At 37.6% G+C, this 26,916-nt stretch overlaps 1 protein-coding gene across 1 annotated transcript in view; it reads left to right on the forward strand.

The window, feature by feature from the left end:
* The window catches only part of LOC121378394 (serine hydroxymethyltransferase, cytosolic-like), a 40,611-nt gene extending 13,971 nt beyond the window's left edge, over positions 1-26,640 (forward strand). The window contains exons 2-8 of the mRNA XM_041506542.1: positions 3,682-3,903; positions 12,268-12,626; positions 15,185-15,397; positions 17,278-17,391; positions 20,501-20,623; positions 21,852-22,079; positions 24,291-26,640. Coding sequence (XP_041362476.1) covers positions 3,710-3,903; positions 12,268-12,626; positions 15,185-15,397; positions 17,278-17,391; positions 20,501-20,623; positions 21,852-22,079; positions 24,291-24,457 — 1,398 coding nt within the window. The 5' untranslated portion in view covers positions 3,682-3,709 and the 3' untranslated portion in view covers positions 24,458-26,640. The remainder of the gene's footprint in view (positions 1-3,681; positions 3,904-12,267; positions 12,627-15,184; positions 15,398-17,277; positions 17,392-20,500; positions 20,624-21,851; positions 22,080-24,290) is intronic.
* Positions 26,641-26,916: the final 276 nt, after the last annotated feature.

Below are 26,916 nucleotides of genomic sequence, written 5' to 3' on the forward strand. Positions count from 1 at the left end.
TATATAAACTGATATTGTACTGACCATCTACATGTATATTATATAAACTGACATTGTACTGACCCTCTACATGCATATTATATACACCTATATTGTACTGACCCTCTACATGCATATTATATAAACTGACATTGTACTGACCCTCTACATGAATATTATATAAATTGACATTGTACTGACCCTCTACATGCATATTATATAAACTGACATTGTACTGACCCTCTACATGCATATTATATAAACTGATATTGTACTGACCCTCTACATGCATATTATATAAACTGATATTGTACAGACCCTCTACATGCATATATTATATAAACTGATATTGTACTGACCCTCTACATGCATATAAACTGATATTGTACTGACCCTCTACATGCATATTATATAAACTGATATTGTACTGACCCTCTACATGCATATTATATAAACTGATATTGTACTGACACTACATGCATATATTATATAAACTGACATTGTACTGACCATCTACATGTATATTATATAAACTGACATTGTACTGACCCTCTACATGCATATAAACTGATATTGTACTGACCCTCTACATGCATATTATATAAACTGATATTGTACTGACCCTCTACATGCATATTATATAAACTGATATTGTACTGACCCTCTACATGCATATTATATAAACTGACATTGTACTGACCCTCTACATGCATATATTATATAAACTGATATTGTACTGACCCTCTACATGCATATTATATAAACTGATATTGTACTGACCCTCTACATGCATATAAACTGATATTGTACTGACCCTCTACATGCATATTATATAAACTGATATTGTACTGACCCTCTACATGCATATTATATAAACTGATACTGTACTGACCCTCTACATGCATATAAACTGATATTGTACTGACCCTCTATATGCATATTATATAAACTGATATTGTACTGACCCTCTACATGCATATTATATAAACTGATATTGTACTGACCCTCTATATGTATATTATATAAATTGATATTGTACTGACCCTCTACATGCATATTATATAAACTGATATTGTACTGACCATCTACATGCATATTATATAAACTGATATTGTACTGACCCTCTACATGCATATGACATGTTTGACATCCCATATCCGATGATTAATTATAATCAGTGTGCTCCAGTGGTGTCGTTAAACAAAACAAATGTTCTGTACAATTACTACATGCTGGCTAATTTTAAAGAAACAGGGCTATCATTTTCTAGTTGCCATCTGATGCTTGTAATGGCTAACAGAAAAATGTGATAGCAATATTAATACTTTCAAATCAAACCATCATAGTTCATTCTGTGACTTGATAGTTCAAGATGAAAGTTACACGCATATACAGGTTGCACTGCAGTGGTGAAGTTGAAGCATGTTTGGTCACTAAAGAGATACAACACTTCCGCAAATTGTTAACTTTCGCTAAACCATCAGTTCTTTTTCAAATTTAAATATATTTTTTTGTTGTTGTTGCAATGATTGATGCATATATACTCTTCAAAAGAAGAAACGCAAAAACACATTGTCGTAACATTTGGAGAATTGATTTAATTATTGAATGGTGAGTCCGATAATTACCAAATGTTACAGGATTGTTCACAATTCACTCTAGTCCATTGTGAGTAAGTGATAGGACACACCACCAAGGTTAAGGTCATCTGGAGTCAATACCGGGTGTGGCCTCCGCGTGTGTTTACAACTGCCTGGCACCGCCTGCCCATTGAAGCAACCAGAGTACGGATGACGTCCCGGGGGATGGTGGCCCACTCGGCCTGCAAGGCTGCTGCCAGCTCGGGCAGGGTCTGGGGCTGTGGTTGTCGCTGTCGGAGGCGTCGGTCCAACTCGTCCCATAGATGCTCAAAAGGGTTCAAATCCGGTGATGTCGATGGCCAAGGAAGGACATTAATGTTGTTGTTCTGTAGGAAAGCCGTTGTGAGACGTGCTGTGTGAGGCCTGGCGTTGTCATGTTGGAACACTGCGTTGGCGTTGGCCATAACTGGAACGATGTGTGGCCGGAGGATCTGGTCAATGTAGCCCTGTGCATTCAGGTTGCCCTGCACGTGGACCAGGTCAGTTCTGCCAGTGTGTGAGAGGGCTGCCCACACCATGACACTACCCCCGCCGAATCTGTCCACTTCCTGCACGCAGTTTGCCGCATAACGTTCACCACGACGCCTATACACGCGACATCTTCAATCATGACGTCGGAGCAGAAATCGGGACTCGTCACTGAACCACAGCTGTCTCCATCGCAGTTGAGGCCATTGTCGATGAATCTGGCACCACTGCAGTCGGAGTCGACGGTGTTGTGGTGTTAAGATGACACCTCGAACTGGACGTCTGGCACGAATTCCTACCTCACGTAGGCGGTTCCGTATGGTCTGGTCGGATATCCTGCGCAAACCTGGTATTGCTGCGGCTGTGGAGGTGGCAGTAGTCAATCGTTCCCGAAGGTGGCGTACCCGGATGTAGCGGACCTGCCCGGGGGTAGTGACCCGTGGTCGACCGGATCTAGGGAGGTCACGTGTTGATCCATGTTGCTGGTAACGGTCCCACAGTCTGGAGATGGTGCTTGGGGACACATGGAATGCCCTGGCAACGGCCGTTCTGGATTCGCCTGCGTCTAGTCGGCCGATGGTATTGTTTCTCTGCGGTTCACTGAGACGTGGCATGTCCTGGATTGTCAACTGTCGGCCAGATACAGAGGCCAGGCAAGCGAACACCCTGCACTTTTATACTGTCGGTGTTCATGTTGCACGTGCAGACAACGCACGTGCAGTGGTGACATGGTTTGCACGTGGCTGCGTTTTTGCGAATATTCACATTTTGGAACTTTATTGTACAGTAGCTGCGTTTTATCGAATGTAACCGTGGGAATGTGTTTGGGACATGCAATGACCTTATATTCACAAAGCATGAACCGGTAGGAAACATAAAATCGGAGTTATAACCCATTTGTACCCTTTTGTGTTTCTTTTTTTGAAGAGTATATATAAGGAATGTATGGGAAGGGAACAATAGCAAACTAGATAGGGCACCGCAAAATGTGGTGACCGCGGGTTTCCTCTAAAAAAAACCCAGTGTCAGAATGACCATATGTTTGACGTCCAATAGCCGATGATAACATAAAAAAATCAATGTGCTCTAGTGGCGTCGTTAAATAAAACAAACTTTACTCTTTTTTTAATTCTTTGAAAGACTTTGAATTTGAAAAAAAATATTTTTATGTCTTTGAAAGTCTTTGAATAGTAATAAGTCTTTAAATTCTCACCAATCATAGTCAAAGCAATGATGATATCTTTTACAGCTGCATGCATTTGATATTTTTGCAGTCACAAGGTTAAATGACAGATTAACTGTCGTGATGCATGTAAAAAAGTTCAATTTTTTGCTATGGACAGGAATGTAAACAAACTGATTTGGTATTTTTATTGCATTCTATTGTCTTTGACTTGTGTAAAAGTCTTTGAAAATCTTTAAAAATGGCAGGTAAAAATCTTTGAATTTGATTGGTCTTTAAGGCTATGTACCCTTCATGCTAACATTCGAACTCTGGGAGTGAGAATACAATCAATGTATACAATGTACAACTAATATTTTGTAGTTTTTGTTCTAACTACTTTTTTCTCTCTTTTTTTTTTCTTCATACTAGTACTTAACATTTGCCTTCACAATCTAAGATGGCCGACTTCAAGCTGAGCGAGGACATTAAGAGTAGTGATCCAGAGATGTACGACTTGATCCGTGAGGAGAAGCAGAGACAGAAGAGAGGTCTAGAGATGATCGCGTCGGAGAACTTCGCCAGCAAGTCGGTACTGCAGGCTCTCGGCTCGTGTCTCAGCAACAAGTATTCAGAGGGCCAACCCGGACAAAGGTGATAACACATATTTCTTTTCCACTTCACCTCACCTCAAACTAATAGCATTTGGACCCAACTTCTGACGTGCCATGGTACATGTACATGTATGTGAGTACAGCTCAGATCATGGGTACAGAAACTGTTACACCTAGGTCAGATATTAAACTTTGCACAAATCATGTGAAATGACACTAATTTACTGACTGATATCTAAACTATGTAGATTTATAACTTGCAGATCAAGAACATATGAATTTTGCTCTTGACGGAGCATTTCATAGCAAGACATGCATATCTTCTGCTCATAACATGGTGTCTTGTGATGCATAGTAACTGACAATAAATAAGGTCATTTCACAATTAAACCCAAAAACAAACATGAATAAGTGGAAGACTATGTGAAGACACCAAAAAACCCAAATTGTGTATAAACTTAAAGTTTAGAAGTGACACTGTAAAATAGACACCGTTATGAGCAGCAGATTAAAAAAAAAAAGTTTCCAGGTAAAGAAAACTAACACCATTGGACATGTACAACAATGAACACAATATGGTACATGGAAATAGATTTATTCATCTTTTATGATAACCCATAATCAATATCACACATTGAAGTAGAAAGACTATTTCAAATCACCTTCTGTGCATAACACAGACACTGATTATGCCAAAATACATCATAAAACACTGCAAATCATACAGATGTGACCCCATTTGACAGAATGACTTAATCATTCCTAGGATGTGTTAGCTTGTCTTGAGTAATAATAATAATAAAAAAATACAATGTACTAGTATATATATATGCTATAGACTTGTGACACAGAAAACCGGTAAAATATGTTTTTAAAAACTGAATCTTTGTAATATTTCGAGTTCACTTTTATAATGAATATAAAAGATTGGAAGTAGAAGCTCTGTAAATATACTCAGCAGGATAATATTGCCTCTCAATTAGTGTTAAGTTATAACATCTTACTTTAATGATTGGGAGAAGAAAAAAAAACAATAAACGAAATATGAGGAAAAAATAGTTGGCAATCACTGGAATAAAACTTGTAATTTGATCATTGGGATCCAATACTAAACAGAAATCATGTAGGCAATTTGTGTCTTTAAAAGAAATCCTTGAAACAGGCATAATGTCCAGGATCTTATTGGAGAAAAAAAAACGAGGTCCAATACATCAGACATGACATAGTGCTGCCCCATTTTCCTCAGGAAACGCAGCTCTGTTCCATCGTCATCAACACTTTCAACCTGCAAAATATGAAAATGTCACATTATATAACAAGCTTGTACAATGTACTGACAAAATGTAAACAGAAAAAACTCCACATTTGTTTCATGTTTGTGCTGTTGCTTCTGTTGTTTATCTTACAAGGTTTGTTGTCAACATCCAAATAAATTTTCATGAGGTTTAAATAACTAAGTAATTTAATCCAAAACTTAAATCTGTTTTGTACATTCCATAAAGGTTTTTTTGGCACAAATGGCAAAAGGGGGTGAGGGGGTTAGGATCGGTCAGGTAACCCAAGCCACACGAATCCAGGATAAAACCCCACTGGAAAAAAACCCACCCAGACATAACCCCACTGGAAAAAAAAACACTCGGACATAACCCCATCAATAAATGAGAAAAATGGACAAAACCCCACTGTGACCATTTTACACATAAAACTGAAAAATATGAAATAAAGTTGAAATTTCTGTTTTGGAAGAATAAAATTATAAATAAAATTCACAAAATAGATTATGATAAAGAATAAAGTTTACATTTGTATTTTGATCAGTCAAGTGTTGCACTGATTGCATTGATCTCCATGACAAAGGATTATCTGAACTTTGTGATCAAGAGATCAGGTTTTCTTCTAAGAGATCAAGGAAATCATGGATTTAGGGCTTCCCATTGTTGATTGGGTATGTCATAAATTCTACATCAGATGGACCCCTTATAAGGTTGAAGAATACTACGTCAGTATTCATTTCCTGAGAACTGTAAATACAACTATGGAAGTTATCAAGAACAACAAGGGTGGTCTCAAGCTAATTCACGAAGGCTACTTGTATACTAAGAGGTATGCCAGGAAGAATATTCGATGGGAGTGTTCCAGCAGAGCTGCATTTACTTGTAAAGGCGGTGTGACTTCAGACCTGGAGGTAATTATGTTATCATAACTAACTTGTATGTGTGTAGGTAGATAGATATTAATTTGACCACCTTTTCCCCAATACATGTTATATTTATGGTATGCACATGTATATGCTGTTTCTTTAAATTTAATATGCAACATTATTATTATTATTATTATTATTATTTTAGCATTGAAATGTATTCAAAATTAGTTACGGGCCGAGATTACCCAAGTCCAGGTAGATTTAAATTAAAGCCTGAATATTTGACTTTGTATCTTTCCAGATAAAGACCATTGTTAGTTTCACACAACATAGCCATGATCCACAGGATCAGTCTGTAGCTGGGGTTTATGGATGGAACATTCACTGTTGCTCCACTGTTGTTTACTCAGCTGTATGTGATTCGTGTCACCCTCGACTTTGAACAAGCTGTGATGAATGCAGTAATAACAACCTTTGGTCCACAAGTCAATGTTCATGGATGCTTCTACCATCTTACGCAGAGCACGTGGAGGAAAATACAGAGTCTCGGCCTATCGGGAAGAGAAGGATGTTAAGCTTTTCTGTGGTATGCTTGATGGACTGGCATTCCTACCAGTTAATGATGTACCAGAGGGGATGACCTATCTGCGTGACAACACCCCTGATGGGCTGGAACCCTTGCTCGTGTATTTTGACAGCACTTATGTGTCAGGATCTTATCGCCGTATTCAGCCTCCTCAACGATCAGATGGATCTGTACCTCCTCTTCGTATGCGCCGTATTCCCCCTGCGTACGCACCATCCATCTGGAATGTGCACACCATCACATTGAAAGGTGGATCCAGAACCAATAACATATGTGAGGGGTGGAACAATTCCTTTGCGAAACTAGTTGGACATGCCCACCCAACCATCTGGAGAGCCATAGACAGCATTCGGAAGGATCAAACCCAGGCTGCTACTGCACGACTTATGGATGAGCGTGGTGAACGACCTGCAAAACGGGTACGACACCACATAAAGAAGCTGCAGACGAAGCTCCATAACCTCTGCTGCACTGACAGACGGGATGACATCAAGTCCATTTCGGAAGTTCTGAAAGGCATCGGCCACTGTGTGAGGTGGAAGTAGGCTAGATTACACTTGTTTCAATAAAAAATAAATACTGTATATACGATTTTGTTATATATTGAGATATATGAGTGGGGTTATGTCCGAGTGGGTTTTTTTCCAGTGGGGTTTTATCCAGTGTTTTTTTTTCCGGGTGGGGTTTTGTCCGTTTACCAGCCACACATATTATTTAATTTGGTCTAATTGTATTTTACTTCCAGGTTCCTTGTAATAAAGTGTTAAAATGTAAAAAAACAAACACTTTAAATGGTTAACATAAAATGATGCCTAAAAGTTATGTTTATAGATCAAACAACTAAGTCAATATTTTTGGTAGCATTTTTTTGTTAAAGTTTGTGGTTGCTATGGTTATGAAAATGCCTACATAAATAGCCAATGAAAAGATGGATTTTGATTATTTAAAGTTTTTTCGGCCATAACAAAGACTAACTAAAATAATCCTCAAAAGACTGTTCAGACATCTGCTTAAAACTTTTCTGTTCAAAGATTTTGATTACCGAATAGAAGTACATCAAACACAAAATAAAAGAACTTTAACCCTTTTTTGTTTCACCATCAAAGACTACAAAGAACAAAGTGGCTAGTCTTGTTAACACATCTTTTAGAACAGGTGGCAATTAGGGGCAATAAAAATTCTAAAGGTAGACACAGGTGGGCCACACAGGTGAGAGGTGTTACTATACAATACATTCAACCTCACTTTGAATCTAGTATCAAAAGGATGTGGATTATCACATTGGTGATAATTAAAAGTTCAAAATATTTCAAAAGACAACATAAAAGGCTTTTTTCTAAGCTTTGTACTCTTGTACTTCAACAAATAAATGGAGTCTGTGTTATGAGCAGCATGCCATGAGTTAAAATTGAGTTAAAATTTACTTATTTATTACAAAAATTAGGCAGATATATTTCAAGCACTATTTCATTAATGTGGACCAACATAAAGCTGGTTTAATTAATTAGGCACATTGATTTGCAAACAATCACTTCAGCTCATAACAAAGGTTCCAAAAATAAAAATAAAATGGGTGTCTGTGTTATGAGCAGAATACCATGAGTTACAATTGGGTTAAAATTTGCTTATTTATTACAAATATTAGACAGATATATTTCAAGCCCTATTTCATTAATGTGGACCAACATAAAGCTGGTTTAATTAATTAGGCACATTGATTTGCAAACAATCACTTCAGCTCATAACAAAGACTCCAAAAATAAAAATAAAATGGGTGTCTGTGTTATGAGCAGAATACCATGAGTTACAATTGAGTTAAAATTTGCTTATTTATTACAAAAATTAGACCGATATATTTCAAGCACTATTTCATTAATGTGGACCAACATAAAGCTGGTTTAATTAATTAGGCACATTGGTTTGCAAACAATCACTTCAGCTCATAACAAAGACTCCAAAAATAAAAATAAAATGGGTGTCTGTGTTATGCACAGAATACTATGAGTTAAAATTGGGTTAAAATTAGCTTATTTATTACAAAAATTAGACAGATATATTTCAAGCACTATTTCAATAATGTGCACCAACATAAAGCTGGTTTAATTAATTAGGCACATTGATTTGCAAACAATCACTTCAGCTCATAACAAAGACTCCAAAAATTAAAATAAATTGGGTGTCTGTGTTATGAGCAGAATACCATGAGTTACAATTGGGTTAAAATTTGCTTATTTATTACAAAAATTAGACAGATATATTTCAAGCACTATTTCATTAATGTGCACCAACATAAAGCTGGTTTAATTAATTAGGCATGTTATATGCAAACTATCACTTCTGCTCATAACAAAGACGCGATTCTAATGGTGAGAGAATGACCATCAAAAATGCATTTATCATCATAAAATTTATCACAAAGTGTCTCAAGTAAAAAGAAGAAACATTAACAAAAGAAATACTAACCTTCCATTCGTGTGCACTGCTCGGTTATCAACCAAATTGAAGAAAAACGTCCCTGGATCAAATTGTCTTCCGCTCATAACATGTGTCAAAACCAACAGACACGAACGCAGATCAATATCTCTTTGTAAATCACAACATGCTTGGCACAAACCAATGACGCGTTGCTTTTAGTAAACAACTTGTGGAATGTATTAAGCAAATTTACAACATATCACAATTTTACCCAAAGTTGCAGCGTGTGTTCTTTCGCTCATAACGCACAGGACACCAATCACTTACGAGTTATATATATGACCATAAATTACGTAATTTTACAATCACAAATCTCAGTTTTTCCCCATGTACAGTACTAAAGTGTACATATTAAGCCATTTGTCTTTGTGACGAAAAAACACTTTGTTGCAGTAGATACATGCGTCGTCTAGCATTAATGTAAATAAGACACTAATGGTTATGAGCGGAATGTAGATTTATTGCCAGTAAAATCATGCAATTTACTTAAATATACATGGAAACAATTTAATGAGAAAATAACGAGTATTTATCTTATGTTAGGTGGTAGTTATGGTCTGTATATTGCTTTTGTACATGGGGCATTTGTTGATCAAAATTTGTAGTCGTCATGATGTAACAAAATGGCCATGGTTTTTACCCACTATTACTGTCGTTTTAGCTTTTTCCTGAACTTGGTGCAAACCAAACAGAGCAAACTTTGCTCCTACTAGGTTCTATAAAGTCTTTCCTGAACATAGTTGTAAAAGCAACTTTGAAATTTTGTTACATATCCTTTGAAAATAGATTTTTTGTTCAACATACACTCAGTGTACCCATGATCTGAGCCGTACTCATGTGCTATCCTGTCTATGGGATGATGCATATAAAAGATCCCTTGCTGCTAATTGAAAAGAGTAGCCCGTGAAGTGGCGACAGCGGGTTTCCTCCCTCAATATCTGTGTGGTCCTTAACCACATGTCTGACGCCATATAACCGTAAATAAAATGTGTTGAGTGCATCTTTAAATAAAACATTTCCTTCCTTCCAACTTCCAACACCATATAACTGTAATTAAAATGTGTTGAGTGTGTCCTTAAATAAAACATTCCTTTCTTTCTTTATATCAAACTTGTGACCGGAACAGGAAGCAGAAGACTCATTGGAAGATTTTAAGTCATCCCATGGGATGTTTGGACTAGTTTACTGCAGTAGAGGGGGGAAAATGCAATTAGTTTGAGGTCAGGTTATGTGTTCATGAAAAGAAATGCGCTCTAGGTCTAGGATTGATTCCCTTTTTTGACAGTCTTAGAAAGGTAACTCGCTAAATTTTTCCATTAGGTTTTACATGCACATTCAGAACAAACTTGTAGCACACGCCTGTTTAAATTTTTTAATTTTTTTAAAATCCATTAATAGCAAAGTATTGCACTATCTCAAAGACAAGATAGCACATACATCTCAAATCTGATGCCACAGACCATTAGTAGCGTTGGGCTGTATACCATTCAGTATTGGTATTATGTCAATACCAATTTACCGTACTGAGCAAATTTCAAAATACTGAAATTTCAGTATTGAGAAATATTTCCCACGATTTATCACAAATGCAAAATGGGTTAGGTATAAATCAGACTAGAACCTTTTGTATGGAATTTAATTTTATTTAGTTAAAATTGGTAGGTGAGCCTCAACTCATGTACGCATTTAAAGCTGAGTACACCGAAAATATCACTCGGTATTGGTATTGTGTTAATACCAAATACCATTCCCATACCGAGATAAATCACCTCAAAAATACCGATTTTGATATCTAACCTCAAATTTCAATACCGCCTAGCTCTAACCATTAGATTGATTACTTATGTTTTCGACAAGTAAAGCTCCTAAAAAACCGAAATGCGACATCTCCATTCATACAGTCAACCTGTTTTAGTTTGGTGTCAGTTTTCTTCTGGTAGCTTTTGTGCTAATCACCAACATGTAAGTGTAACGTTATGAGTAAACTCGAAATGGCTCAATTTAAAGGTCCTATTTAGGAAAATTGATATTTTTCATAGAATTTAGAGGGGTGGATCCCAGAAATATTTTGCTGTCGATAAAAAAATAAAAGAATTAAAAAGGCACTTAAAATACAGGCCAGGCCTGCGCAAATAAAAAATTTGCATAACCTATTTTGGTTTGCATAACCTGGGTTTTTTCTTTATAATTTAAAAAACAACAAAACCCACTTAATTTTGAGAAACGAGAGTGGCAATGGTAAGTAAAAAGTATATGTATACAAATGTTTAAGAGATTTAAAAATAATAATAATAATGATAATGATAATAATAATATAGTTAATGTCAGGCTTGACCTATTATATAAAACACATCATCATGTGTGCATAACTACGTGTGAATAAATAAGAATTCACTGCAAGGCAATCTCTTACCATTAATTTTATAATATTAGTCCTTTATGTACATATAATGTCATGACATTCAGTCCTGAGCGGGAGACTCTGTGTCATCTTCCTCGTCTGAGGAACAGTGGATATTGATACTGTCACTGTCATTATCATTGACACTGTTGTTGTCGTCACTATCACTATCTGATTCGGAATTACAGTTAATAATAGGGTCACTGTGACTCTGATTTACCCTGGTTGCATCTATTTCGCAAGATATTTATACAAACTTGACTGGTTACGTTACGCACTACGGAAAAGCACTGCTTCAGGAACAAGTCTAATGTTTGTACTCGCGATAAAAATATGTTGGTACTTTGCCGGGACTAATCATTCAGTAAATTTTACACCAACAGTAAATCAGTTATGCCAAATAAAATGTCATAACCGATGCCCGAACGAAACGGTCATTCGTGCAATTTGTGCAGGCCTGAAATAGTTTTAGGAGGGACAGGTTCCCTGGTCTGTCTGTGTCTGTCTGTCTGTCTCTGTCTCTCTCTCTCTCTCTCTCTCTCTCTGTCTCTGTCTCTGTCTCTGTCTCTCTCTGTCTGTCTGTGTCTGTGTCTGTCTCTCTCTGCCCAGCCCCACCAACCGCCCTTTAATTTACGTCTGTCCTAGAAATTGTGCATTTGGAGTTCTTTCGGGTATTATGGATGAAAGGAAGTCATTGATAAAATTTAACGACTTTGTCAAAAAAAAAAGGGCACAGAAAGCATTAGTACTTTACCCAGATTTGTGGGACGTTAATGTCGCACATTCGCTTCTTTTTCAGGTATTATGGAGGGAATGAAGTCATTGATAAAATTGAACGACTTTGCCAGAAGAGGGCACTGGAAGCATTTGGACTTGACCCACAGTTGTGGGGCGTCAATGTTCAGCCTCTCTCTGGTTCCCCGGCAAACTTTGCTGTTTACACTGGGGTTGTCGAACCGCATGGCAGGATTATGGGATTGTATTTACCTGACGGGGGCCATCTTAGTCACGGCTTCATGACTCAGCAGAAGAAAGTGTCGGCCACATCTGTTTTCTTCGAATCGTTTCCATACAAAATCGACCCAGACACAGGTCTCATAGACTATGACCAGCTTCACAAGAATGCTCTGCTGTTCCTTCCAAGGATGATTGTTGCAGGTCTGTTTGATTGTTAGTCACATTGGTAGTGTAGTCAAGGTCTCGAATATGGCAAATGCAGTGAAACCTCTTAAAACCGGACCCTCTGTAAAGCGGAATTCCCTCAAAACCAGACATTTTTCTTGGTCCCTTTTTAAATATCTCTGCAGAAGAGAACCTCCCTAAACCCGGATACCTCTTAAAACCGGACTTTTTACTTGGTCCCAAGGGTTTAGAGGAGTTTCACTGTAAGAGGACAAGGCCTTTTGGCATTCACTAATGAAGATTGTGGGGGTGAGGTGACGGGCTTTACGGCCAGAATACAGAGGGCAACAAGACAAACTTCAGTAAGTGTCTTAAAAGGACATTCCTGAGTTTGCTGCAATTTTTAAGATGTTATCGACTAACAGACTATTTAACAACTGTAATTACATATCAAGTATATTTTTCTGCATAAAATATTAGTGGCTGCATATTAAACGTGTTTCTGATCGTTCTAATATTTGTAGTAGGTTAAATATCATTTTATTTCCTAAACAATTGTTTTTTCATCCGTACCAAATTATTTGAAGACAAAATCCAGTTTGGGCTTCTTACAAATATTAAAACGACCAGAAACGCATTGAATATACAGACACCGATATTCTAAACAAGAAAATATATTTAATATGTAAGTTTAATGGTGGAAATATTTTATTAGTTGTAAACATCTTACAATGCAGCAAACTCAGGAATGTCCCTTTAATATAACCACAGCACCCATTCATAAAAGGGGAAATAAACTCAAATATGAGCCTTATGTGTTGGAAAGACGGAGGTGGATCGGGGGGAGGGGCCTAAATTTTGCGATAGTTATAATTTTATTCTATTAATTTTCATTTTTTATAATCCCCCCTCCACACCTTCCCCAAAGTTCCCTTGGCATTCCACCTCATGTCACTGGGGTTCCCCCCCCCCCCCCCCCCCCCCCCATAATGGATTTTCTGGATCCGCCACTGAAAGAAAGATGCATACCCGGACCAGCAAGATATACTGACACTTTAAGAAATGAAAAACGCATAATTTTAGAGTTAATAAAAAAACGTGATTATTCCTGCTAACTGGGGGCAGCCATTTTCTTCTTTTTTTCGTTGTGTCCAGTACTCTAGCTTGGAACGAAGTGACGTCATCTTATAACAACTCCTGTGTGCACAGTGTAAACAAATGCAGTAATTTGCGACAAAGGGCTTTGCTTTCATCAACCTGACTTGTAAAACAACATAAATGACTTGATAATATAATAAACTATTTAACTAAATATATTGACCATTGACCAGCTCCGTTTCGGGGAAATGAGTCTAAATCGGAATCACCTTCAAAACGAACAATTTTTTTGTTTGTTTTTTGTTGTTTGTATGTGTGGGGGGTTGTTTGGGGGGTCTTGGGTTGTGTTTTTTTTTATAGCTATAATGGCATTTCAATGTTGTTGGGAGTTGAAACCTGAAAATGTTTGGTCTGAACATTATTAAATGGTTCAATCATGTAAACAACGAATGTTTGTAATGCTGTTTTAGCCATACATTTAATTTTTGCTTCCATTTAAGCCATATAGCCATAGATTGTAATGCCATTTGAGCCAAAGCTGGGTTCTGTTTTGTCCAGTTTGGTTCTGTTTTCGTTTGGGGCTGTTTTGGCATGGTTCTGATTTCGCTATAATTTGTTTCTGGCATGTCGCCCTTGCGCAGTTCGGAACTTGGAAGTAATCTAATGACAATATGGTACATGTGTAGTTCATCATCATTATGAACCGTTTGTTTGAATGGTTTGGAATTCTGGCATGGCTGATGCCCACTCGCGGATTCAATGCAAAACAAGTAAAATAATGAAATAAATGAATAAAATTACAGTCGGTCAGAAAAACCCAAATTGCCCGTCAGACTGGAAGTTGATTTTTTTAACTCATCCGTCAGAATTTCTACTCGCATTTTGCGAGCTGGCAAGTACTTTCTGCACCCCTGTGGTGTGTCACATACTATTACTAGGTCACTGATCTACTTTTCACTGTCTACTGCACATAACAGTAAATCCTTGTCTGACCATATCTTGCATACAGAACCATCAAACCTGACATGTAGGAACAACTTGGGATTGCAGTGTGTCGCGTACTATTACTAGATCACTGTGATATAAACTGTTCATGCATCCCGTTGCAAAAATTTCACATAATTAGAATTGAATCATATACCCGTAACATATTCCATTAATATCTATGGTTTTCCATTGAACCTCTGACAGGTGTATCATAAACCTCACCGGTACTCTTGTTTACATACTTTATGCAATTTAATAAAAAAACTTGATTGATTGGTCTGTTTTTAAATTGGTGGTTCTGAGTAATGGTTTTTTTTTTCTTTCTGTTTTTTTTCTTTTTAAATACACCTTTTTACATGTATACATGTATCTGACAGTGTTTTTAAAAAAGAAAACTTTCAAGTTCAACTGAAGCCTTGTTTGGGTAAATTTTTCCAGTCCTTTCGTGAAACCGTAGCAAATTTAGTCTTATGGTGTCCTGTGTGTAATTATAATTTTTTCATTAACAGGTATTAGCTGTTACTCCCGACATCTGGACTACAAGAGGTTTCGTGAAATAGCTGATGATGTTGGAGCCTATCTGCTGGCAGACATGGCTCATGTCAGTGGTCTTGTGGCGGTTGGATGTGCACCAAACCCTTTTGAATACTGTGATATTGTTTCCACGACGACACACAAAACGCTCCGTGGACCCAGATCAGGCATAATTTTCTTCAGGAAAGGTATTTTTAAAAATGTTCTATTTTAAAAACAAGTTATAATCAGACAAAAAATATTTTGCTTAGTTGTAGCAAAAATTTAAGGAGATGATGTGCATGTATGGTTTTATTTCTAATAAATGCTATTTCAGTTTTATTAAAAAACCCAAAAAAAACATTTGTTTTAAAATATCTTGGCTATTATGAAAAAGTACAAATGTAGATTGAGTTAACTCCCTTGAAGTCGTGTATATTGTGATTGTTTTTTCTCTGTAGTGACCAGGGGTGGAGGGGAATAAAATTGTCAATCGGTCCAGTGTGATGTCATCACAACCAGGGGTGGGGTGGGGGGGGGGGGGGGTTGGAAGAAAGGAAGAAAAATAAAAATTATAAAATCATGTAAAATGTGATATTTGCCAAATAGTGCTTTAAAAAATCATAGTGGCCTTTGTGTATTTTTATCTTGAATCACAAACACAAAATCACAAACATCAAAATCTGAAAGAATTTTTTTTTTCCCATCACCTCAGAGGGGAAAAAAAATGTGTTTATATTTTACATAATGGAATAAATATTATAAAAAAAGGAATAAAAGTTATGAATTTTAACTCATATATGCGTAAAAAGTACGAGTATTCAGTACTGTGTCCTAAAAATTAATAAAAGATGACACTGTTAAAGCGTTTGACAGCTTGAGCCAGCACATGTTTGGACAAAATTATTAATAGCGTTGTTACTGATTGGGTGACATTTGACCTCTACTGGCTCTAGAGATGGCCGGTGTAGATATTCTGTTCTCACTCCCACTTGTAACAATAAAGGTGGAAACCTTTTTTCAGTTTTAAAGTCCTTTATAATTGTTTGATACACTACATTGAACAGTCAACAATAAATACATTTATAGATTATGTCAATTTATTTCATGCTATTTCAAGCAGTTTGTATTTCACAAAAGCCTCTTGTCTGTGTTGACAGGACAATGATTGTAACCCGTTGCAAACTCTGGGTTTTTTGTTTTAATTGGAGTGTACTACCTTGATAGCTTTCTCACCAAGAATGGTGCTATTGTTAACATCTGCTTACTCTCGTGACCAGCTCAGCGGCCTAGTGACAGTGGATTGATACTACTGTAGACCCTGTCCTACTTAGTGACCGGCGATATATACTTATGGCAGATTTTAAAATCAGATGTCTCAAACACCAGTCATATTGACCACTATCTATTTACTTATTTATTACTATTTTAAATCATGCACAAGATACTGATGTCTGGACAGGCAGGTCCAATTGACGGATAGGAATTTGTTCCAATAATACAAAAGGACAGGTGTTCCGGACAGACAAGAATGACAAAAGTGGGACCAGCAAACACATGTTTAAAAAAAATTAATTTCTGTCTCAGAGATCGAGAATTGGTCCCAGACTTGGGGGGGGGGGGCTGTGGCTGTTCCCCACTCCTGGCAGTGACATACTGAAAATAATCAAGAATGTCATCTATTTTTCAGAATAAAGTTTGAAATAAGTATTTTGTAAGACACTTTGCAGTGTAGCCAAAATAGAAAAAACACATTGGGGGAATACAAAGTATACAGTAAAAGAGATGACCATTTCTGTATGAGGAAATCCACTACATTTTCCCATTAGTTTTCAATGATCTTTTATATGCACCATCCTGCAGACAGGATAGCACCGCGACTGGTATATCAAAGGTCGTGGCATGTGCTATCTTGTCTGTGTGATGGTGCATATAAAAGATCACTTGCTACTAATGGAAAAATGTAGTGGGTTTCCACTCTAAGACAATATGTCACAGTTACCAAATGTTTAACATCCAATAGCCGAAGGTTAATAAATTAGTGGGCTTTATAGTGGTGTCCTTAAATAAAACACTTTTTTTATTGCAGGTGTGAGAAAAACTCTGAAGAATGGTGAAAAGGTGATGTATGACCTTGAAAAGAAGATCAACGATGCAGTGTTCCCTGGTCTTCAGGGTGGCCCCCATAACCACCAGATTGCCGGTTAGTCTGCACGTTCACAATACATGAAAAATCAAGACCCTCATAACCACCAGATTGCCGGTTAATTTGCACGTTTACAATATATACTCTTCAAAAAAAGAAACGCAAAAGGGTACAAATAGGTTATAACTCCGATTTTATGTTTCCTACCGGTTCATGCTTTGTGAATATAAGGTCATTGCATGTCCCAAACACATTCCCACGGTTACATTCGATAAAACGCAGCTACTGTACAATAAAGTTCCAAAATGTGAATATTCGCAAAAACGCAGCCACGTGCAAACCATGTCACCACTGCACGTGCGTTGTCTGCACATGCAACATGAACACCGACAGTATAAAAGTGCAGGGTGTTCGCTTGCCTGGCCTCTGTATCTGGCCGACAGTTGACAATCCAGGACATGCCACGTCTCAGTGAACCGTAGAGAAACAATGCCATCGGCCGACTAGACGCAGGCGAATCCAGAACGGCCGTTGCCAGGGCATTCCATGTGTCCCCAAGCACCATCTCCAGACTGTGGGACCGTTACCAGCAACATGGATCAACACGTGACCTCCCTAGATCCGGTCGACCACGAGTCACTACCCCCGGGCAGGACCGCTACATCCGGGTACGCCACCTTCGGGAACGATTGACTACTGCCACCTCCACAGCCGCAGCAATACCAGGTTTGCGCAGGATATCCGACCAGACCGTACGGAACCGCCTACGTGAGGTAGGAATTCGTGCCAGAGGTAGGAATTCGTGCCAGACGTCCAGTTCGAGGTGTCATCTTAACACCACAACACCGTCGACTCCGACTGCAGTGGTGCCAGATTCATCGACAATGGCCTCAACTGCGATGGAGACAGGTGTGGTTCAGTGACGAGTCCCGATTTCTGCTCCGACGTCATGATGGAAGATGTCGCGTGTATAGGCGTCGTGGTGAACGTTATACGGCAAACTGCGTGCAGGAAGTGGACAGATTCGGCGGGGGTAGTGTCATGGTGTGGGCAGCCATCTCACACACTGGCAGAACTGACCTGGTCCACGTGCAGGGCAACCTGAATGCACAGGGCTACATTGACCAGATCCTCCAGCCACACATCGTTCCAGTTATGGCCAACGCCAACGCAGTTTTCCAACATGACAATGCCAGGCCTCACACAGCACGTCTCACAACGGCTTTCCTACAGAACAACAACATTAATGTCCTTCCTTGGCCATCGATATCACCGGATTTGAACCCAATTGAGCATCTATGGGACGAGTTGGACCGACGCCTCCGACAGCGACAACCACAGCCCCAGACCCTGCCCGAGCTGGCAGCAGCCTTGCAGGCCGAGTGGGCCACCATCCCCCGGGACGTCATCCGTACTCTGGTTTCTTCAATGGGCAGGTGGTGCCAGGCAGTTGTCAACACGCGGAGGCCACACCCGGTATTGACTCCAGATGACCTTGACCTTGGTGATGTGTCCTATCACTTACTCACAATGGACTAGAGTGAATTGTGAACAATCCTGCAACATTTGGTAATTATCGGACTCACCATTCAATAATTAAATCAATTCTCCAAATGTTACGACAATGTGGTTTTGCGTTTCTTCTTTGGAAGAGTATATAAAAAATCAAGGCTCAAAATTCATTTATTGAAATCGAGAACAATTTCTGCTTTTTTCATTTTAAGCAAATACTAGAAATTGAAGTAGTTCTCGACCACATGCATTGATATAAAGTTTACTTTTATTTTTTGTAAAGATACACCAATCTTTTTCATGATATATATAGAGGATTCGTCACAAGTGTTTTTTTAATTTGGATAATATCAACCGAGTCTATGTTCATTGGTATGTGTCAAGGCTCTGCCAAGACAGATATTGGTAACTAGATGAGGTTGATATTTTTCATGTTAAAAACACACTAGTAGCAAATTCTATTTATCCTATAACATAGTTTCTAAAATAAGATTTTAATTTGATTTTTAGTAACACTCAGTATTAAAGTCGCCTCCATTGCTAATATGACATCATCACGATTAGCACAAATTAGTTTGATGTCACGCATTTTAATTAAATCTTATGAAAACGTTACTCTCAACTATACAGCTCTTGTTGGTTTGTAAACAAATGACCCATTCACAGCAACATTATTACCTAGAGACCCTGCAAATGTGTATATACTTTTAAATTCGCATACCATTATTAACCGGGTTAATACACTAAATTATCACTTAAGCTTTAAAAAATAAAAATAAAAATGTAACACTGAAAGGTGACTGTCACTGCATTCAAGAAATAATTTACACCATGTAGCTCATTGTTCATAATTTTAATGTTTTATTATAAAGTTAAGCTTTAAAGAAGAAAAATCATATTTGTTATTTCCAGCAGTTGTAGTACTTAGCACTATAGCTAGCTGAAACAAGTGACGGACCCTGCAATCAAGAAATAAATTTAAACTGTTTAGTTCATAGTACATTATTTTATTTATCCTATAACTTACCCATGATATCCATGTCATAAACCTTTGTGATAATTTTAGTCTATTAACCTGGTTAATAATGGTATGCAAATTTGCAAGGTCTCGTTTTCTTTTATTATGTAAAATATCAACCTCGTCTAGTTAATCGTTTTTTGTCTTGGCAGACCCTCGACAAATAACGAATAACATAGACTAGGTTTATATTTTCCGTATTAAAAAATACTTGTGACGATTCCTCTATTTATAAAGTTCAGCTTTAAAGAATAAAAATCATATTTGTAATTTCCAGCAGTTCCAGTAGCACTGAAACAAGTAACGGACCCCGTGTTCAAGAAATAAATTTAAACCATATACATGTAGCTCACAGTTCATAATTTTATTATATAGATAACAGATCAGTTTTAAAACAATAGAACTCGTACATGTATTTGTTATTCTCAGCAGTTGCAGTAGCACTGCAAGAGGTGTTAGAAGTTAAGCTTTAAAAAATTATAAAATTGATATTTGTTATTTCCAGTGCTTGCAGTATCACAGAAACAGGTGACGGACCCGGAGTTCAAGAAATAAATTTACACCATGCATATAGCTCATTGTTCATAATTTTGTCATAAAGTTGAGCTTTAAAAAATAAACATAATTTATTTCCAGCGGTTGCAGTAGCACTGAAACAGGTGATGGATCCTGCGTTCAAGACGTACCAGCAACAGGTGTTGTCCAACGCCAAGACGCTGTGTTCTGCGCTGCAGAGTAAGGGATACTATATTGTGTCAGGTGAGGTGCAGGCACTGCAAAACAACATTGTTGTGACTTTACCACATTTTTTGGGGGGTGGGGTGGCATAAAATAATTGTTAGAAATAGACTGGATTTGAACTGAAATGCTGAAAAATTACCTTTATCTAAGAGTTTTCAGCTTTTCGACATCTGTGCTACAACAGCTTGCTCTGAATGTGCACTGACCTGACGTGGCCTTTTTTTCATGTATATCTGTATAACATGACTATTTTACAGGTGTAAACGGAGGAAAACCTTTTTCAACAATAATACCACTTTTTGGATTTAGCACATTCGTTTATGAGCATGAATAATGTTGCCGAGTACTGTTTCAATCCTACTTTGTCTACTTTTTCCTTCTATTTTCCTACTAATTCTGCATTTCCATTCCTACTTTTGTCCTACTTTTTCCTTCTATTTTCCTACTTTTTCTGCATTTCCATTCCTACTTTTGTCCTCCGGGTGTGCTGGACAGCCTGTAAACTTTATAAATGTGTTGAATTGTACAGGTTACCAAGTCTGTAATTCATGGCATCCTGTACCTGGGTTATCAGGCACTGTAGTCTTTATTTCGATGCCTAAGAATATAAGATCACAATACAGTGAAATCCCTCAAAATGGGAATTCCCTGACCAGAGTCCCATTATTAAATGCAGTACAGAACATACCCTCTTTAAACTGGATACCCCTTAGTACTGGCCATTTTATTTGGACGTCCTGTCTATGTCCGGTTTATAGGGGTTTCACTGTTATAGTTTCTTTGGTCAGATTTGATTCATCTGTAATGTAATTGCAGTTGATAAAATTAGGAATGAAGGAAATGAAACAACGCACTCAACACATTTTATTTACCGGTACCTTTATATGGCGTCGAACATATGGTTAAGGACCACACAGATTTTGAGAGAGGAAACCCACTGTTGCCACTTCATGGGCTACTCATTTCAATTAACAGCAAGGGATCTTTTATATGCACCATCCCACAGACAGGATAACACATACCATGACCTTTGATATACCAGTCGTGAGGAACTAGCTGGAACGAGAAATAGCCCAATGGGCTTTACCACTGGGCTATGCCCCAAAAAGGAAAAAGGAAAGTGGGGTGGGGGGGGGGGGGGGGGGAGTGTAATAAATATTGTCGGCCAGGTAACAGTAAAGAATTAAAACTTAATGATGTATTTGTTTAATAATTAAATTAATGTCTTCTTTTTGAATATTTTTAGGTGGAACTGACAACCATCTCGTCTTGTTGGACCTGCGACCGAACAAGCTGGACGGTGCCCGAGCAGAAAAGGTTCTTGAGGAAATAGGAATTGCCGTCAACAAGAACACATGTCCCGGAGACAAGAGTGCACTCAAACCGAGTGGACTAAGAATAGGAACCCCGGCCCTGACATCGAGGAACATGAAGGAAGACGACTTGAAGAAAGTGGTCGACTTCATTGATATGGGTATGATAACAACACCTGGCCTGGTGTTTAGAACACTAGTCAAGACTAAAGACTGTAATAGTTTTTTTTTTTTAACGACACCAGTAGAGCACATTGATTAATTAAACATTGGCTATTGGATGTCAAAGATTTGGTAATTCTGACACGTAGTCATCGGAGGAAATCCAGAAGAAAAAAAATTCCAATGCAGCAAGGGATCTTTTATATGCATTTTCCCACAGACAGGAAAGCACATACCATGGCCTTTCACCAGTTGTGTACTGATTGGAACGAGAAAAAACTCAATCAATTGAAGGGATCCATCAATAAGTGTCAGAATTACCAAATGTTCAATATCCAATGATTAATCAATCAATGTGCTCTAGTGGTGTCGCTAAATAAAACAAACTTTAAGTCCAGTCCTGCAACACTGAAGCATTTGTCAGGCATGTTTAGTAATTGTACAGAACTTCATATGAGGGCACATTTTGTTTTCAAAAGTTATCAGTAGCAACACTTGCTTGAGGTCTAAACACATTCTGTGAAACCGATCCTACCTAGAAAAAGGAGCAGAGAACAATTTAATAATACAGTGAAACCTCTCAAAAACGGACCCTCTGTAAACTGGAATTCCATCAAAACTGGTCATTTTTCAGTCCTTTTTTAAAAATCAGTAAAAAAAATCCCAAACCATAACCTCTCTAAACCGGATACCTCTTAAAACTGGACATTTTATATAGTCCCAACAGTGTCCAGTTTAGAGGGGTTTTACTGCATAACATTTTATCTGGACCTATAGTTAAATAAAAAGCGTTCCTACCCTATATTACTTTTTGTCAGCACATTCCCAGAATCAGCTGGGGGTTTTTAAGCACAATCAATTTGAACTTTAAATTAGCACCTACTATTTAATGTTTTAGACCTGTATAGTGTGACCTCCCAATACACAACAAACTGTATGTTGTTTTTCTTTCTTTATTCTTTATTTGTTTGGCATAAAATAATTTCACAGAATATTAAAATTGATCTGAAATGCTGAATTTGGATGTTGTTGTTTTTGGTCTTGCCTACATGAAGTAAAAAGTTTGTTTTGTTTAACGACACCACTAGAGCTTATTGGTTTATCAATCATCGGCTATTGGATTTGGTCATTCTGACATATTATAGTCTTAAAGTGGAAACCTGCTACATTTTTCCATTAGTATCAAGGGATCTGTTATATACACCATCAGACAGAATACCAGTCGTGGTGCAGTAGCAAAGCAGTACTTAGCCCAGTGGTAAAGCACTAGCTTGAATCACAGCCTGTCTAGGATCGATCCCCGTCGGTGGGCCCATTGGGCTGTATCTCATCCCAGCCAGTGCACCATGACTGGTACATGTATATATAAAAGGCTGTGGTATGTGCTATCTTGTCTGAGAGATGGTTCATTTAAAAGATCCCTTGCTACTGATACAGAATTTAGCGGATTTCCTCTCTAAGGGGTGCTATCCATTAACTAAATTCTGTGCACGTTTTAATGTGCTTTTCCATATCTGCGTTTTCACAAGCTGATTATTATACAATATTTAACGTTATCAAAGTGTACTTCAAGCCAAAAGCAAATGTTTCACATTATGCCGTGACTGTGCAGAAAAATTAATAATTGATCGACTGTTTTTTCAGCGCGCGGAATCGGTTATATGGAAAAGGTACTATGTATCAATGAACTCGGTGGCGGAAATGCGTGCGTAATATCGTTATTGGAAAGTGGGTCTACGACCAGTGGCATAGCATGGGCGGGGCCACTGGGGCCGTTGCCCCGGGTGCCAAATTCTGGACTGTTGGAAGGGACTTGGTGAGGTCTAACAGTTAGGGGGCGCAATACTTGCCTTGCCTCGGGGGCGCTGGCAACCCACACCACGCCACTGCCTATGATTAAATGTCAGAATTACCAAATGTTTGACATCAATAGCCGATTATTAATAAGTCATTGTGCTAGTTAAACAAAACAAACTTTACTTCTACTTTGGTGCACTCTTAGGCAGCGACAATGTCGACTTTTGCATTAAAGTTTCTTGTTTAGATTAGTTTCTCACAAACTATATAAGTCATAGACATAGATCAATTAAACATGTTTATAGTTACACCTATGGATGTTCAGCACACAGTGCACCGAAATTTTTTACATGGTCGACAAGACATTTAATTCCACAGAATTATTATTTCAGCTTATTAATCTGTTATTTCAGGAATCAAGCTGACACAAGAAATACATTCATCTTGTGGTCCCATGCTTAAAGACTTTAAAGCCAAACTTGCTGAGGATCCGGATGTTGTGGCCAAAGTGAAAGCAGTTAAAACTCAGGTGGAGGAATTCGCTCTTCAGTTTCCACTGCCAGGCTTCGAAGAGTGGTAATCATGTCGTTAGCTTTATCAACATTATGGAACAATAATGAAGTGCTCAGGTTCATCATTGAGCACACTGGGGGAAGGAAACGATTATGGCAAATATGTTTTGGAGGAGGATACTTAATTTATGTATATCTAGCAGCAGTACTAATTATATAATATAATGGTCTCCTTTTGTCGCCATATAACCGTAAAACAAATGTGTTGAGTGCATCATTAAATAAAATATTTCCTTTCCTTTCCTTTTGTTCCATTCAGAATACAATCTTCAAAAGCAAGTTTCAGAAGATTGAACTAAATTTGTAGACAAAACTGTATATGTCTATGTATGTCTGTCTGTCTGTCTGTCTGTTTGTTTGTGTGTGTGCGCACGCAGCTTATATACAGCACTGGGTCTAGGAATATTTACTATATTGCACATGCTTCAATTGTTGTTTTCATTAAATAATTTGCAATGAAGAGTGTTTCAGATGGTACGAAAAGGATACCCTTATATGAAATGTTCCCAAAATTATTTTTTGTATTCCGTTTTAAGCTTCAGTCTATTAGGTGTTCTAACATAACATAATGTATGTTTTTGTGCTCATATCTTGATTTTGTCCAAATAACCTTTGGAATGTTCTGGACAGAAATGAGATTTTGTCTTTTTAATCTTACAATAACTAAGAACTTTGACCCATTCTCTGGGAAATGAGGTCTGAAAGCTGTCTGAGGGCATTTCCACTGTAGACCTGCTGACTTGAACCTGGCCACTTGAATACGAAGCAAGTTTAGAAAACATGTTACAAAAATTCAAAACTATTCATTTGAAATTCTGGGAATGCTGTGCGCTGACAAAATGATAAAACAAACTACTTGTGGCTGAAAGTCGGCAAATTATATTGATTTATCACCAGAATCACTTTTATTTCCGCAGTCAAACTGGTGTTGTTCACATGTGATGGTAAAACAGAAGCAATTTTTATATTATACCAACAAATTATTGTGAATTAGTGTAAATAATGATACAAGAATACCAATAAGATGTTCAAATTCCATTCGAAAATACACATTTACTGAATTTCACTGTGTAATGTCTGGTCGAGGCCTTTGGACGCTTGTTGAGACATTGACTAAAATTGAGGTCTTCCAGCGTAGGTTTGGTCGGTGCACCAGTCCACATTCCTCAAATTCCAATAGATTATTTTTAATTGAGTTTTCTTGCATTCAAGTGGCCAGATCCAAAGCAGGTATAGTGAAAATGAACGCAGGCTTTTGGTATGCTCAATATTGTGTTAAGACCTTCTCGTTTCCCAGGCGTGCCACTGTTTGGACCTCCATGTAAATATGGAGGACAATATAGGATGATTCGGAAGAGCCAAATTAATGAAGTATATTTATCCACTGGTCATGTGAGCCACATTTGAAATTAAATTTGTAATGATCATCTTTGTTAAATTCAGCGCATAGTATACACATTGTATTGCTTTATTGTTAATCATAAAGTATTTGTACAGAAATTGTATGCATTGCCTTATTGTTGATCATAAAGTATTTGTACAGAAATTGTATGCATTGCCTTATTGTTGATCATAAAGTATCTGTACAGAAATTGTATGCATTGCCTTATTGTTGATCATAAAGTATCTGTACAGAAATTGTATACATTGCCTTATTGTTGATCATGAAGTATACAAAACTGTATACATTGCCTTATTGTCGATCATAAAGTATACAGAAACTGTATACATTGCCTTATTGTTGATCATAAAGTATCTATACAGAAACTATACATTGCCTTATTGTCGATCATAAAGTATACAGAAACTATACATTGCCTTGTTGTTGATCATGAAGTATACAGAAACTGTATACATTGCCTTATTGTCGATCATAAAGTATACAGAAACTGTATACATTGCCTTATTGTCGATCATAAAGTATACAGAAACTGTATACATTGCCTTATTGTCGATCATAAAGTATCCAGAAACTGTATTCATTGCCTTATTGTTGATCATAAAGTATCTATACAGAAACTATACATTGCCTTATTGTCGATCATAAAGTATACAGAAACTGTATACATTGCCTTGTTGTTGATCATGAAGTATACAGAAACTGTATACATTGCCTTATTGTCGATCATAAAGTATCTATACAGAAATTATACATTGCCTTATTGTTGATCATAAAATGTTTATACAAAAACGTGTCGTTCATTTACTGAGTACTTTGTTTAGCACACAATAGCCAGTGGTGTGCGCTGGGTTTATAGGTTTATATGGGTGTGGGTAGTAGGGTATCTGAGAGCATTGGCATTTTCTGGGCCTCGACCGAATTTTGTTTAGGACCAATTCTTCTGATATATAGTATTCTTTGAATGGATGGGTGGATTGTTGTTTGAGGTGTGGTAAGTGTTTGTGGCTGTGAATCCATTATTTGGAGGGGTGGGACGTAGCCCAGTGGTAAAGCACTCGCTTGATG

This window comes from Gigantopelta aegis, chromosome 8, assembly GCF_016097555.1.
Source record: "Gigantopelta aegis isolate Gae_Host chromosome 8, Gae_host_genome, whole genome shotgun sequence".
Classification (NCBI taxonomy): Eukaryota; Metazoa; Mollusca; class Gastropoda; order Neomphalida; family Peltospiridae; genus Gigantopelta; species Gigantopelta aegis.